The sequence below is a fragment of the Telopea speciosissima genome, chromosome 9 (genome assembly GCF_018873765.1).
Source record: "Telopea speciosissima isolate NSW1024214 ecotype Mountain lineage chromosome 9, Tspe_v1, whole genome shotgun sequence".
Lineage (NCBI taxonomy): Eukaryota > Viridiplantae > Streptophyta > Magnoliopsida > Proteales > Proteaceae > Telopea > Telopea speciosissima.
This window is the reverse complement of record NC_057924.1, coordinates 10,924,369-10,941,285: the sequence shown is the minus strand read 5'-3', so window position 1 is coordinate 10,941,285 and position 16,917 is coordinate 10,924,369. Positions and strand designations below refer to the sequence as shown.

The 16,917-nt window shown below is 37.8% G+C and overlaps 1 protein-coding gene across 2 annotated transcripts; it reads left to right on the top strand.

Annotated features, from left to right (window-relative positions):
• The first annotated feature begins 1,639 nt into the window (after positions 1-1,639).
• LOC122639798 (quinone oxidoreductase PIG3-like) lies at positions 1,640-5,876 on the top strand. Of its 2 annotated transcripts, none has more exons than XM_043832773.1 (6): positions 1,640-1,972; positions 2,748-2,927; positions 4,384-4,465; positions 4,555-4,662; positions 4,845-5,003; positions 5,399-5,876. In XM_043832773.1, exons 1-6 carry the CDS (start codon positions 1,721-1,723, stop codon positions 5,593-5,595), a joined length of 978 nt encoding a protein of 325 aa, XP_043688708.1. In that variant the 5' UTR covers positions 1,640-1,720; the 3' UTR covers positions 5,596-5,876. The 2 variants fall into 2 exon arrangements, with proteins under 2 accessions (XP_043688708.1, XP_043688709.1); XM_043832774.1 differs by lacking the exon at positions 1,640-1,972 and adding an exon at positions 2,501-2,556.
• Positions 5,877-16,917: the final 11,041 nt, after the last annotated feature.

The window sequence follows — 16,917 nt, the reverse complement described above, 5'->3', positions numbered from 1 at the left end:
AAAAAAGAAAAGGTCTCACTTGAGAATTGTTTCTTGATCTAGTTGTGGTCTTCTGCATATCCTTAAAAAAAAAGGAGAAATAGAAATTTAAAAGCAAGGGAAAGCTTGGAAACTGTCAAAATAGGGAATGCATTGTCTACAAACTTTAAAGCAAGTTTTTAGAACTGAAATTTTCATATCTTTATTTCATAGATGAATGAATATAAAACAGAATTTGGAATAGATTTGACTCAGTGATGATTTAAAGAACTGCAATTCTTTTTGTTACTTTGTCAATCATGAGGAAGGGTACTCTCTATCGTCACTTGGGTTGATTATGCACATAATACTTGGGGAGAGGGGGAGAAAGAAAAGAGAGGGGTTAACTGGTTGGGCAAGATGTCTCTACTTGGTTGCATGGTCTCTACACAAGAATGGATGAGCACACCTGGGTATCTACCTAGGGTCCAGTGGCGCCCTTTCACTTTGTCCTGTAAGAGGGCATAGGAAACACCAGCAAGTAGAGATCTTTTTCCCTAGTTGGTTTTTAAGTTACAAGAACTATTATAAAAATAGCTAAAATAGGTGATACCTCTAATCAGTTGTTTTTCAAAAAATAATTGGCAAAAATTATTCCCATTCAATAATGTGGTTGAGGGTGCAAAAACATTTAAATTACATAAATATACTTAAAGTTGCATTTGAATTTATTTAAAAAAAAAATAGAACAATGTTTGGAAAATGAGGGGTATAGAATATAGATACCAAATAATAAATAAATAAATAAGGAAAAATGAACTCTGTGTCCAGGAGCACCTATCCTTGCCCTGGTATGATACATTGTGGTTCTTGAGCCTTCTGGGACCTCTAACATGGGAAGGTACTTTGGTAATGTGTCGACTCCTCAAACTCGTCACTTGGGGCTTCCTTGTTAGGAATGAAGGGCAACGCCGATCATCTGTCATGTCAATATCTATATGGTACCATGGTCACCTCTAACTATAGTGACTGTACTGAGATGGAGAAACCGACATTGGTCTTGAAGTTGTATATGTCGGTCGAATCTACGATCCTCGAGTTACACTTTCTCTTTGTGCTTGCTCTAATTGAGCTCTGATTGAAAGTGGCCGAGCATTAATCAACTATCAACTTGTATGCCAAGCATTCTCCAATTTCTACCCTTTGACTTGGAGCTATGTGTTCAGATCATTCTGAATCAACGAGTGTTTTTAGTATTCCATAACCTTCAATGCGTCTGCTCTCTTCTGTCTTTGTGGTAGGAGAGAGATAGACTCAGAGAATACAGAAACACACAAAATTACCATCCTACACCCATGAAATAAAAAAATTTCATCCATATTGATGCCCTTGCATGGCTTTCATTGGGCTGCACTGGTGCAAGGGCCATGCCACCAGGCAGCGATCTTTGCACAGATTAACAAAAGGCGTGTAGCATGCTTCTTTTTTTTTTCTTTGATGCAAATGTAGCATGCTTTCTGGGGTAGTGATTTAGTAAGAATGTAGGCATGTACAACCGAGCATTTCGTCCATTAGATTGGAACGATAAGGGCATTTACGTCACATTACGATGAAGCAGTTGAGCGGAGTCTGAATCTGACGGTTCAAAAACTAAGATTTCCCTTGTTTATTTGGCCTAATCTAAAATTTAATTGCAGCAGTCGCCGGACAAAGTTTTGGGTGGAAAGCTTGTACTGTTCGCCGGCGATATAATCTGGTGACAATGAAAGCCGTGGTAATAACAAGCTTTGGCGGTCCGGAAGTACTTCAGCTGCAAGAAGTCGAAAATCCTAAAATCGAAGACGACGAAGTCTTGATTAAGATCGAGGCAACTGCAGTAAACAGAGCTGACACCATTCAAAGGAAAGGATCGCATCCTCCTCCGAAAGGAGCAAGTCCTTATCCAGGCCTTGAGTGTTCCGGAATCGTCGAAGCTGTCGGGAAAAACGTCACCCGCTGGAAAATCGGTGATCAGGTTTTTTAATTCGTTCAGAACTGTTTGTCTATGTTAATAGAGTTAGAACAACACTCAGAAACATCGGCTTCTGTTTTCTGTCTCATACTTACTTATTTTATTCTGTTGTAAATAAATTTCCAATTATTATTTTACTTCAAATTATGATGCTTGTTCTTATATTTTGATCAGTTTATCCTGCATTTGTTCTTATTCTCTTTATCGGGTTAAGCCAACTTGACCTTTAATATTAATAAGTTTAGAAGAAAAGGAGGAGATGTCGTCGTACTACTCTGCGCTTGAAGTCCCCTTATTGGGTCTGTCTATACTTATTGTCCATCTCTTCATTGAAGAGCTACGTTGTTCTGTTTGTTGGATTACTGCTAATGGCTCCCATAATTAGTTTTCGAACCTACTATTTCACAAATATTTAAGTTTTCGATAGAAGATGTAGTCCTAGGATCATGCAATTGAGGTAAGCAGATTATTTAACATGCCAATTCCCAAGGGGTTGTGGCCTTTTTTTTTTTGGTTGGGGGGGGGGGGGGGCGTGTATGGCCTACATTTTAATGTGCTTTCCCTTCCTCCCCCACTCTTCCCAAATGGGAGAAGAAGCATAGTTTACTACTATTAATGTGTTTCCTGTAACCTGGATATGTGATCAAAAATAGCAAAACAATTCAATCTTGAAGTCCTCAGTCTGGTCCCCTCTTCTGTACCCAACATCTATGTTACTAAAATGCCAACTGCCTTCACCATCTTGGCCATGTGATGATTCTTGAAATATATTGTTCAGGTGTGTGCTCTTCTTGGCGGAGGGGGCTATGCCGAAAAAGTAGCTGTACCTGCTGGACAAGTTCTTCCTGTTCCACCAGGCATTTCTTTGAAGGATGCTGCTGCCTTTCCTGAGGTGGCTTGTACTGTCTGGTCAACTGTTTTTATGATGAGTCGCCTGTCTGCAGGGGAAACATTCCTGGTACATCCTCATATCAATTTTTTTCTGGGCATGTTATATCTATATATATGATGGTGTAAAAAGAGGTAATTTTCATTCATTTATTCATATGAGAGAGAGAGAAGATGTGGAAAGACCTTTTCATGGTTGCATATCTAGTGAAATTGAATTGTTTTGCCCCGCAAAGCTGGAAAATACTGAGCAGGGATCACTTATTTTATTTCATATAAATCTGGAAAATATCTCCATTTGCCCATCTTAGGGAATACAACAAGGGTAGCACAAGACAGATTTAATAGATTTCTGATATCTAAGCATCCAGAAATCAGAGAAGGTTAAAACTTGGATCGAGTCACCCTTGGGCTCAGACCTGTGAGTGGACGGAATATGGAAAATTTCTCTCAACTTCAGGAAGGCACGATCAGGTCTGTAAGGGATTTTAACAGAAACCAGTGCAGAATAGGAGATTGTTAGTATCTCAATAACCAGGGGTAAGCTGGGCTGATTTCAAGGTCGAGCAGCCCTGTGGTTAGGACCAATCAGTGACTGGAATCTGAAAGAAACCTCAGAAGTCATAAGGGTGTGATTGGCCTAGATGAGGGTGTCAGCCAGAACAGGGTATGAGCTCTGGATTGGTATAAAACAAAGTCTGGACACAGATTTCAATGGAATTAAGCAGCAGGAGGTTAACAGGAAATGGCAGAACAGATCTGAAGTGAATGGAGAAGAATACATATGAACTGAGGTCTAAAACCAAACTTCAAAACAAGCAATCACAGGCAACATAAATTACTATTGAATGACATTTTTAATGACTGGAATAAGATTAAAATAAAATATATGAAAGTAGGAACAGCAGCCGTGAAAAAACAACTCAACCAGGCAATGACCCTGGGATTTTAACCACAAGAAGCTCACACAAGCTCCATTGAATTGCACACCAGGAACTCCACAATTCTCATTCATTACTTCCAAAATCCACTGCATTGTATATCATACCACTAATTTATAAAACTAACCCCTAAACTTTCTATTCTTAGTACAACTCATAAATTAGAAATGTCCCTAACTTTCTGAACTTTAGAACCAGGGAATCTGAATATACTTTCTAGAGCTTCTAGAATTTCTAGAATTGGATAAACAGTTCTTTAACAGAATAGAAACAACCCAAAATAGTAACTCAATATGGACTCAATCCAGTGATCCGATCTAAGGACTCTAAACCTTCTGAAAACAGAAAATAAAAACTAGAAGCTAACACCTAATCTTGTATAGGACATACTCCCTTCATACTCGGGCTTAGAAGCGGCCCATTACAATAGAAAACCCCTGAATGATTAGCTCATGACCCGTATAATCTATTGGGGACTTAAAATTGAATGTAATTAAGTCCAACTGATCAGATTTGTAACATTTGCCTACTTCATTTACCAGCAAAAATTATATATGAACTGAGGACAAATTAAACTATTTTCAGATTCACGGTGCATCTAGTGGAATCGGCACATTTGCAATTCAGATAGCTAAACACCAAGGAGTGAGGGTATTTGTCACTGCAGGTCCAACAGTACTGAACCTTAGAACTCGTGTGTGCAGTATCTACATTATCCATTATTCTCATATCGTTAAAATGTTTTTTCTCTACTAGGGAGTGAGGAGAAATTGGCTTTCTGCAAGGATCTTGGAGCCGATGTCTGCATCAATTATAAGACTGAAGATTTTGCTGCACGGGTGAAGGAAGAAACAAGAGGGAAAGGTCTGGCTCTTGCTTTGATGTCTTAATTCCTACTTCAATTTCAAACCACAGGCTTAATGAAATACTGCTACTGATGGTTATCTTGCTTGAAAACCTTGCAATTCCTGGACAATTGCAAGATTTGTGATGGTCTCACTCCTGCTTGCTGAGTGAAACTTAAGCCTTAACATGTCTAATGGCAGGTGTTGATGTTATACTGGACAGTGTTGGGGGTCCCTACTTCCAGCGAAACCTTGACAGCTTAAGTGTTGATGGTAGGCTTTTTATCATTGGCTTCATGGGTGGAGCAGTTACAGAAGTGAATCTTGCAAGCTTGCTCGCAAGACGCCTTACAGTACAATGTATGTTTGGATCTTCTTACTTCCCTTGGTTATGTGGTCGATAGTCAGATGTAGTGTGTCTCTAAAGTCGATCAATCAGAATCCCAAAATGATTATTTTGTGGGCAAGCAAGTCATGAAATATAAATAGGTGTCTGTGTCTTTTCACTTTTCATGCATGAACATGAATGGGGGGTATGTGGGGGCTTATGGGGCCTAGAGTTTGTTCCCTTGTAGTTGTATGGGAATTGCACCATGGATTTGCGTTACAAGCTACTTACTATCTGTTTTGGGCAAGGGGTGAATCTGATCTTCGCATTTACATTGAGAAACTGGTTAATGCTGTTAAATCCAATTCATTTAACGTGTTTTAAATAGTATGTTGTACAAGTGCTAATGGAAGTCGTATTCATGCAGCTGCGGGCTTGAGGAACAGAAGCCTTGAAAACAAAGTAGTGATTGTGAGTGAGGTGGAGAAGAATGTTTGGCCGGCAATTACTGCAGGAAAGGTAAAACCTGTTGTTTACAAGTCCTTTCCATTGGCCGAAGCAGCAGAGGCTCACCAGCTCTTGGAAAGCAGCATTCATATTGGGAAGATATTGCTAATTCCATAAGCATCTTTTGATTAGGTCAATCTCCTTGTCAGCATATATGCACAAAACCAATGTCAAGTTGATATATGGGAAAATTTTATCTTTTAGTTTCATTATCTAAGAAATAAAGCAGCCTTGATCATGATAGCTGTGTCTACATAATTCAACCTCTTTAAGAACTTAAGCATATGTATGGGAATTGATCTTGTGAGCTTTACCTTTTCTAATTGCTGTATCTTGAGGAGTTGAAACAATAAAGATGTTGGTGTATTTCATGAATGCAATATCATTTTTCCTAAACAGAACTTGAGATGCCACAGCCGAATACATCTTAGTATCTAAATTTTATCTTGTTTCTTGTTACTTCCCTCATGAGATTCGTTTTCAATAAATTGTATCATTAATAAAGAAAAGAAAGGATGATTAAGTTAGGGATACCATGTGGTGCCATGCAATTGGCAATCCGATGTGCTGAATCTTAATATAGGTGCCAGTGGCACTTCCTATGGCTTCGTTTGGTTGCAAAGGGAATTAAAGAAAAGAGAAGTGAAATTTTTAAACTTAAAATATAATTTTTTGTAATCATTTCTCTATGTGACTATATTACTAACTCCAAATCATTCCATAATTGGTTATTTAATTCCACTTTACTATCCATTTCCCTTTGGTTTAAAAAGTAAAATAAAAATTACATGTAAAATGTATCATTACTAAATATGGTAAGAAATTTAAGTAGTTTATACAATCACATGGGGTAATGATTACAAAATTTCTTTTTTAGGTTTGAAAATTTTCACTTCCCTTCCCTTTGATTTCCCTTGCAACCAAACATAGCCTATAGTTTTTCATAATTTATTTTTGGGTTGGCGTTCTTTGGCTGGGGAGGGGGGGGAGTGTGGCCCCTGCGCGCATTCAGGGGCCAATGAGAATACACACATTGGCAACATGGGGGCGGGATTTCCACCTTTCATGGGGTGGGGAATTTGGATCTCGTGCGTCGACGGATGCATCCGCATAGTGGACCCTAGGGATGTGGTACCATAGTGAACATTAATAAACAATTTTCTTGATTCGAACCCGTGACCACTAGGTCGCAATGGAGCAATCTTGTCGTTGTGCTAAGGTCCGCCCTCCTTTCATTCGAATTCTATCTCTATGTTGGGTACAACTATGTATTTAAAGAAGATAAATAAAGGACTCATAACTGAACTCTAAAACTGAAATGAACTCTAATTCAAACTTTAAAACTAAAATAGAATCCAAACCCTTCTCTTTAAATTAAGGTGGCGTCTCATCAACAATCCCAATCATTTATAGGCTTAGATTTTAAGGACAAAATATTTTCCCTCTCAATATCTGCTCTTTTGCAATCATCCTCTTCCTAGAGGATCTTGGACGTGGAACAATATCATCGTTATCGTCTACGGTTCCCTGACCGGTGCGGTTCCCTAGTGCCTCTCACAAGAGGGGGGTGGGACCCACCCGGGACATCTGATTGAACACTCTGCCCAGGTGGGGTCCACCATCCTCTTGTGAGAAGCACTAGGGAACTACACTGGTCAGGGAACCGCATGCAATAAAAATTCGTCTATTCTTCCGATGCTTCGTGAAATCTTTGGCGCGCAGGAGATGAGAAAAGTATTAATATTTGGATGGATAAATGGATACCAACTCTTTCTTTCTTCAACGAGCCTCCATCTGTTGCCTCACACATGGCTTTTAAAATTGTTAAGGAAGTGTTTGGTTCGGTTGTTTTGAAGAGGTTCGGTTGTTTTGAAGAATTAGATTCTAATTCTGGATCAGGTTCTCTAAAATCAGGTTATTGTGGATTCGTAATTTTGAAATTTAACTGTTTGGTTACCCTAATTTTGTGTCTTGGTTCTTTCTGAAAGATTGTTTGGTTACCCTGAGTCTGTCAGGTGGATTCTTCTAAATCTATATGAATAACCGTTTTGGTTACCCTGAGTCTGTGACTTGGATATATCCTGAAGCTATCTAAATAACCGTTTTTTACATCTTCTTTTCCCATATCATCTTGGATTTTTCATCTTATACAAGCAAACATATATAATATGGAAATCTCAATTGCAAAAACAAGCCAACAGATTATAGTCCCTGGTTGTAACTGCTCCTCTACAAGATTTCCAGGTGCTTAAATTTGTCTAATTTTACTTTTATTTTCATTCTTGTGGGGGATAATGCAATGCCAGGGCTTCTCCTTTTTGTAGTAGTTCTTTATTTATACAAGTTGAAACAAATATGATCCCATCTTGCTGAATTGAAATGCCTTTATGGTGAGGAAGATCTCAGACTGATGTTCAAGTAATTGTAAGGCAAAGACATTCAGTTGAAAGGCTCTCAATCTCAATGAGAGACTTGGGAGATCAAAATTTCTATCTAATAGTAATTCACAACTGTTACAAATGGATGATAAGTTCCTTATCTGATAAACAGAGAAAGAATAAGGTTGGACCTTTTTCCCCTTCTTAATCCTTGGTCAGCCTTGTATGTGACCCATGTGTTCCATTGTGCTGTGCACACAGATGGGTTTGTTAATCGCTTTCTTGATTGGTTGGTAAGCCAGGGTGCAGTGAACTGGGTTCTCTTACAGTGAACAATGGTAGAATTGAAATGGCAGAAACAGATCCATTTGAAACAAAACAATGACTTCTATATGATGCCATTACCTTGCAATCCAACATAAATAAAAAAATATATGAACAGAGTCTATCACAATCACTTAATTCTTACTTCTAATTGAAGTTAAGCTTTTGAACAACGCCAATGACATCATTTTGTGATCCATATATCCCAAAGAAAGAAATTGATGTGTGAGAGAGAGAAAGATAATGGAAAACACCACTTGAAATTGTCCAGATTATTGTCATAACTAACTATGTAATGAACAGTTGAATAAAAAGGGCCTTGGTGGATTCGAACCACCATCCTTGGAACATGCTCATGTTCCAAGTGCTCTACCAATTTGAGCTAAAGACCCATCAAGTGAAGCCTGGAATTTACAAATAACCACGAGACCTTGCCACAAAACCTTGACATTCATGATGTTGGGAAGACACAGTCCTAAAGTTCTAGAATCCGATATATACAATCAAGTATAATTAAGTGGAGTGTAATTTATGAACCAAGTTATATATAGGAAATAGTAACAATTGATTCCATTCCATATTTAAATTAAACTAATTCTACTTGACTAATTCCGTAGTCATAGCTCCTACCCTTAGTTGTCTATTACAATGAAAACCCCTTGGACCAAAGGCCCAACACATATGTAACTTAATCCAAGGCTTGTTTCTACTAAAATAAACTTATTCATGTGATTTTCCTACAACAATCTCCTTATCTTGCTTTCATTTTTGCTGGAACACTTGTTTAGTGTTGTCTTCCATCTTGAATAATTAAATTTGTATCAAAATTTCATGACACAATTACATGATTTTGGTAGGGTCATAGTGGAAATTGTGCTGCAGGATATATTTTGGTTTGGTCACTGAAAATAATTTGAAAAAAATTGGCATATATAAGAAGAATATTAGGATTATAAACAATCAGAATCTAGTTTCTCCCAAAACCCAGAAAAAAATAGTCTATCTAAGCCGGAACCGTAGAGACAACCTCATCCCTATCATGATGCCCCTACACACACTCACACACTCACACTCACCCGCCCCTTGCTGCCCCTACACACACTCACACTAAGACATTTTTATTTTTTTGGGGGTTGGGGGGGGGGGGGTTTAGGTATGATAATGTTTGATGTTTTTAGCTTTGCTAGCATTATAATATTCTCTCCTCCCTTTGAAGGTTTTCAAGAAACCCTAAGAGAGGATGTAGTAGCCTCCCAAGTGTTTTACTACACACTTGCATAACCCCTAGTGACCCAAATAATCCTCCGAGGCACTCTTTGTTCTCAATCTTTGTATTCACATTATGCTAGTTTAAAGGACTTAATAAGTCCTTGAATTCAAGTGCCTGAGAGAGACACTTACAGCCCATGGTTAGGGAATGCATTTGAAGATATCTTAATTTATTTGGACACCTCTAAGCTTAAAATCTGTACTGGGTTAGGTGCTTCCTTGTTCCTTATATCTTATTTTAAGCTTTATGAAACTTAAAATTATACACACACATGCATATGTATGCAAAGATAAACTCAAGGGCCGAGCCCAACTTTACATTAAATTTCAATTTGGAGCCCTCATGCTCTTGCTCCCACACAAATGCTCTCTCTAGCGCCTTGTAAATGTATATTTAATCCAAGGTTTGCATGTTTTTGGTATACAAATTGATATTGCAAAATCATTGTAACAGAAGGCTTGGCAGACCAGAACAAGGTCCCTTGTAGAATTTAACTTCAATCGATTTCTTTTTCTCTTCCTCTCTTCCTCTCTTCCTCTTCTTTAACCTCAACAATCCTCCATGTACTTCCCATCAATATCTTAGGCAGTGTTTGGTTCGCTAAGTCTTAAGAATTTGAGTCTACGGACTCATGATTCTTACCAAAAAATACCGTTTGGTTGAATGTGAATTGGATTCTACGAAAATCAGGTGATTCTTCATTTCAACGTAAAATTGACTCAGACAAGAATTCAGCTCATTAGGTGAGGTGAATTCCAAAGAGAAATATACTGTTGATGTACCTAGTATATAAATTAGAAATTTGGGTGATTCTCACCCTAAATCTACCCTATGGGTGTCAAAACCTAGCCCAAACCGTTAAGACCGACCGAAACCAACCCAAAAAGCTTGAGATTGAACCGAATTGATCCTTATTGGATTGGTTTTGGACTGGGGTATGGCGGGACCGGTTGAAAATCGGATCGCATCGGACCGATCGATAACAAATTGAAAACCGAACCGAATGAAACCGATAAGAAAATAATGAGTACAAGGTTATGAATCATTGAATTGATTTCAATATTAGTGAGTAAATTTATGGTTGTACTATAAATTGTTACAAATCAATGAGTATAAGGAAATTGATTTGTAACAATGCTTGTTCCATTGATCTCCTTTTTAAGTGTGGGGCTAATGAGATATTTTATGTAGTTGAAAAGAGATAGAGAAAAAAATAGGCACAGATCGAACCTAACTTGTTTAAAAAAATCTAGTATCGAACCGAATCCAAACCAATATCAATCCGTTATCATAAATCGAAACCGACAAGAAACCAAACCGCACAGAAACCAAAAAGTTCTTATTGGATTGGTCTTGATTTCTCTAAAAACCGCACCAAAATCGAAAAAGTCGAATCGAAACCGGACCGAACCGACCCATTGACACCCCTAAATTCTACCCTAATTCCAAAATCGTGATATTCCAACGAAGAGGAACCCTATCGTTTTCTACCTCCAGCACCCCATCGCCTTCAACCTCCAGCACGCCAGGTGAACGAAGAAGAACCCTACGGCTGAAGGAGGAAGGTACTTCTCAGTGCTCTCTCCTCTTTCTCTCTCTCTCTCGTTCTCTCTGCTATCTGCTCTCTCTCTCGTTCCCTCTGCTCTCTGCTTTCTCTCTCTTTTTCGCTCTGTCCCTCTTTCCACTCTCTGACTCTTCATCGTTTGTGAGTTGTTCTTACTGTTATTATTGTTTGCATTTGTAGAGATAGAGACAAAGTCCCCCGAGAAGCCCTAATCTTCAGTTTTCCATTCACCGATTGAAGCACGAGAAGCTCGATCCAAGTCTCCCGAGTGGCCGAGGTATGGTTCTCTCTGCTATCTGCTCTCTCTCTCTCTCTCTCTCTCTCTCTTTTGCTCTTGCTTTGGGTTTGTGGTTGGCATTAGTTTTAGTTTGATGTGTTGAAGAGTTAGCTGGATCCATTGATAAATAAGCCAGGGGTTCCCTCGCTCTTCTGGTTAGCCACTTTTCCGGAAAAATGTCGAGTTAACCATTTGTGATTCTGAAAAAACAAGGCAAGCAATTGTACTCCTGTAGTACTTCTCTCTCTTTCTCTCTGTCTCTCTGTCTCTCTCTCTCTCTCTGTATGTTTGCTTTGTGTCTGCAATTGTGAATTCTTCGGTCAAATGCAAGCCTGTCGTCAAGGTCTGCGCGTTTGAGACCTAGATTTCATCAGTGCCAGTGTTTGTGATTAACGGAGGTTTCTTCTTGTTGTTTGCTGCTCATTTAACTGTGCTGGTTAGTCATTCATGCATCTATCTATTTTTTTTCTTTTCCTTTTTTATTCTTTGTTTTTTATGATACTTAAATTGTGTGTCGGGAATTTAATTTAATGAATCTATAGATTACTTTGATCATTCTTTTTGCTTACGAATGTTAGAAAATTGTTCTGTTCTTGTGCATTTCCTGTTCTTTCGATTGAAAATATTTTGATATCTATTGGATCCGAAATCTTAGATTGCCATGAGATTTGCATTGTTTTAGTGTTAGATGTGTGTTCGGAATCAGATTAAAGGAAGAGAGATCATCTATCTGAAGAAATAGAAAATATTTGTTAAACAGCAGGTTTAAATGGATCCAATCTTATTGAAACCTTTCAGCAGATATAACTGCTAAGAATTGTAGGGTCAGTGTTAATGCAAATGTAAAGGAGAAAATTTTGTGGACCAGCAATTAGGAACAAGATTTTGGGTTATTTTTCACCTTTCCATAAATTCTTCATGAAAGCAAAAGGGTGGGGGGGAGGAAGGGGAGAAGGAAAAGAACATATAGGATACTTAGGTTAGGGAAATGAAATTGAATAGGGGAGAGGAATTGGAAATATTAGGGAATAACAGGGGAGAATATAAGGAAGTGTTTGGTTCGGTTGTGTTGAAGAATTAGATTCTGATTCTGGATCAGGTTCTCTAAAATTAGGTTCTGTGGATTCGTAATTTTGAAATTTAATTGTTTGGTTACCCTGATTCTGTAACATGATTCTTCATAAATAACTGTTTGGTTACCCTGATTCTGTGTCTTGATTCTTTTTGAAAAACTGTTTGGTTACCCTGAGTCTGTCAGGTGGATTCTTCTGAATCTATATGAATAACCGTTTGGTTACCCTGAGTCTGTGACTTGGATTTATCCTTTATCCTGAATCTATCTACATAACTGTTTGGTTACCCTGTGTGTTATAGTTAGATTCATCCTAAATCTACCATGTGTATAGTTGATCATGTGAAAAGGATATTGGCCACATCATTAATTCTCAAGTAATAAAAAAAAGAGACAATCTCCATCTCCTGGTGGTGTCAGTTACTGATGGCCAGATGCTAAAATTCAAATCTCTCTGCTGCTCACTTTCTAGCTAATAGAGCTTCAAAGTTAAAACATAAAAAAATATGATCTTGTAAATCACTACAAACGCCCCAAATGCCCTATTTAACTAATTGGTTTCAATGTCTCCGTCAATAGCATTCACATGACAATTAAATTCAATTACACAATAAAATCCATTGCATGAAATTTTGTTTAACAATTCCAAGGCATTCAAGGGTAGACATATTGATGCCCTTATCATCTTCTTTTCCCACTTCCCACACTTCTTTACTTGTTCAGGAAATACAGTAAACCTAGAGACTGTAGAAGCAGGGAAGAACACATATTCTGGACTAGTGTTCTATATCGGGGGTGTCTTATGATCTCTTCTATCATTTCTAATTTGCTCTATGCATAACTCTAAACTCTAATTAAATTAGAGGTGGAGCATAACAGTACGTTAATAGCCTCTGCTTCTACGGTTCTATTTCCGGGATAACTTAATTAGAGTTCTATATCGTGGGTGTCTTATGATCTCTTAATTAGAGGGTCGAGAGTCGAGACTTGTTCCTGGCCGATCTCGTATCAGTGGATCTGAATCTATAGGGAAAAACACATATTCTGGACTGGATAAAAGATCATATATTCAGTGCTCTCTCATCCACCACAAACTCCATATTCTACTTCTAAAATATCTATCATGGCATCTGTTACCTGTCACCTATGAATTGTGAGTACTAAGTTTCTAAAAGATACAGTTTGGAAATGCTCCTTGGATGTGTTTTTTTGCCTCCCTGTGATCCTAGTACCAACACCTGCCACTGCTGGAAATGCTCGGAAACGTTCAGAATCGTTCCACAATATTTGCTAACAGATATATGTTATCTAATGAATATACTGTGTGACCACTGTTCTTCAATATGGGATTAACAAGAGCAGTCATTGCACATCAGTTTAGAGAAGCTAATAACATGATCAGGAGGGTTATGGGCGGAGAGATTTATCTGATAATGTCATGATAAGTTTCAGATGCTTCAGTGTATTATTAGGTACTGAAATATCCTTTGGAGGGGTTACAAAAAAAATCACACAGATATAAACTGGTAATTGTTGATGAAAGAAGTCGAAAAAATAGATCCTTCATTTTAAGGCATGGACGGTTTCACAACACTTATAAACCTCTTGCCTTATTTTCCCTCTGAACTCAGTTTCGATCAAATAGTACAAGAGATTAGTATCTAGTTCTTGTATTACACTTTTCAACAGTAACCAGTCAAATAAAATACAAAGTGATAGGAGATGCACTGCTGTCTACCCAATTCAACAAATGTTAGCTGTTTGATGTTAGTACTGTAAAAATTAAAGACTCAGAGGCCATAATTACATGAGATTCTCTAGCAAGGGAGGATTGGCTAATAGTCACTGTTTTGTTCCTCCCAAAGTAACAAAAATAAAACCGGGGTCATCAATTGCATTCCATGACATGGTCGGGACAGTCAACTCTTGGGTCCCATCTCTGTGAGTGTGGCCACAGAACCCAAGTGTATGTGCATTGAAGACTATCCTGCAAAATACGGATGGAGAACAACCAGTTAGGAGATTGTTAGGACATGAAAACAAGACAATGGATGGACTTCATATTTATGCTTAATACAAAGAAATTAAAAATACAAGGTTCATCATACATCACCTCACACCACCTCTTATGCTGCAATAGTGAACTTCAAATATTGAACACAGATGGGCAGGGCAAGTGTACTTCAGATATTGAATAAGCTCCTGAAAATGACAAGAAATGGCCTGAGTACAGAATGCACAACCTAAGTTCATAACAGACATTATTCAACAAAATATTAACAATGAATAAACCAAGCAATGGCAGTGACAATGCTCAATTTGTACTGCATGCATAAAAGAGAGAACCTTAGATCCTGCAATATAACCACCACATGACCCAAATGATTTTGTAAAAGTTCCCAACATGATATCCACATCTGCAGTATCCACTCCTAAGAGCTCACAAACACCTTGTCCTGTTTTCCCAACTGCTCCAATGCTATGGGCCTCATCCAAGTAGGTGAAGGCCTGTGCAAAATAAAAGGAAAAATAAGAATTGCAAACAAATAGATAGTAAGTGAAGATATGGAAGGAAGACAAGCATGAGCATGAAAAGCTTTCCCTTGTTACTATAAAGAATCACCAAGTCTGACAAAGGAGAATAGTCCTGCACACGAATGTACATATTTCACAACAAGGGATTAAAAATGACAATTGGTATACAAAGCCAGTAAACTGATCAGAATGGAGCAGTAAACCTAGAGACTGTAGAAGCAGAGGTGGTGGAGCCTACTGAGGCTGGTGGACAGAAATGAGCCAAAACATGATATGCTCCATTTTATTTTTTTCACCTCTCTCCTTTCATTATATTTGTGAAGTAAAGAGCAAGCCAGTAGAGTTATACTTTTAGGTATAAAGCCCCCTGAGGTATCGGTTGAGAGTTTGTAGTGGAACGATATCTGAAGAATGAAACGCGAAATAAGCGAAAGCAGTTTAAAAAAAGGATGGAGTAGAGCCCCTAATTTAGCAAAATACTAACACTTCATATATAGTATATTATGAGGATCATACCTCTTTTTTTGGGTGACAACTGAAGATTTTATAGCAAAAATGGGATCAGTACAGGACTTACAAAACAACAGCAACAAGAGGTACATAAAAATATTGTTGTGCATCACAGAAATTTTATAACACTTCATATCCCTAGTCTCTTCTTCTCTCTTTCTCTTTTGTCTCTCTCTTCTTCTAGCAGTTATTATTGGTTGTTCTAGGTCTGAAATTATCATAGAAACAACTAAAATGGTGACGACTGTCTCACAAGAAGAACCACACTGGATAATTGTTTGCTTAATTAGGGGGTAATCTAACTGTGAAAGACTTTCTGTTTTGCATTGCCCCCTTTTTAATCCAATCTCTTTCTTTACCTTGATTCTTCTTCTATCATTTTTTTTATTATCTGCTCTTTTTGATTGGTTTGTATTTAGTAAAGGTGTTAGTTGCAACTTGCAACTACTTGAGACTCACCCATCCATCCTCAACTACCCCTATCTGTTCATCCCTTTTTTTTTTAATCCTTTAATCTCCATAGATCTGTGTTGTTCTTCCTTAAAAATACAAAGATATGAGTCTTTGTATCTGTATCTAGATCTCTCATCTGTTTCAGATTTTCATTCTTCAAAAACCTGTTACAGATCTGATCCTTTCTTCCTTTCATTGCAGGATTGCATCTAACAGTACCCATTCTTTAATTTTGTTCTTTTTCTCTCCTTAGATATTCTTTATTTACCAAGAATTGTAGTAATAGAAACTGGTGGATTGATCACTGATGTTCTTTCTCATAGGCTTTAAGATCACAAGTGTTGGAAATTTTCTAATATATGAAACAAAAGGAAGATACAGAGAGAGAGAGAGAAGAGAATAAGAAACTCACCTTACCAAATGCCCTAGTAGCAGGAAGATGTCTTAACCAAATGCCTTGCTCTTCACTGGCAACCTTAATCCACCTGGAAGAAAAACACAACAAAAATTATAATGAATAACTAGAAAACCTAAATCGGACAAAGAAACATAAATTTTTGAAACAAAAAATATACATTGGTGGTCTGAGCTAAGAGAGAGAGAGAGAGAGAGAGAGAGAGAGAGAGAGAGAGAGAAATAGCAGAGAGCAGGTTGAAGGCGATGGTGATCGACTGAGTCTGCTTTCGCCTTGGAGTATCGCGATTTTAGAATTAGGGTATTGAAATTTGAGAATTAGGGTGAGAATCACCCAAAATTCCGATATATATATTGGGTACCTCAAAAGTCAATTTCTTTTTGGAATTCACCTCTTGAGATGAATTCTTGTGGGACTCATTTTCACGTTGAAATGTAAAATCACGTGATTTCCGAAAATCCATCTCAAAAAACAACCAACCAGTCTTTGAGAGTAAGAATCTAGATTCTGTAGACTCTATTTCTTGAGAATAACAACCGAACCAAACACTTCCTAAGGTTGTTTGAAAATCCATTTGGAAAGTTCCAATTCATCCCAAATTCAGACTTTTCTTACGGAAGGAAGGTCCTTGTAGGGGGGTC

Bases quoted from the DNA above. Each gene is read 5' to 3' on its own strand.
- LOC122639798 (XM_043832773.1), top strand. From the start codon at position 1,721: ATGAAAGCCGTGGTAATAACAAGCTTTGGCGGTCCGGAAGTACTTCAG. The intron at 1,973-2,747 runs GTTTTTTAATTC...TATATTGTTCAG, and splicing joins GCTGGAAAATCGGTGATCAG to GTGTGTGCTCTTCTTGGCGG. The intron at 5,004-5,398 runs GTATGTTTGGAT...GTATTCATGCAG, and splicing joins AAGACGCCTTACAGTACAAT to CTGCGGGCTTGAGGAACAGA.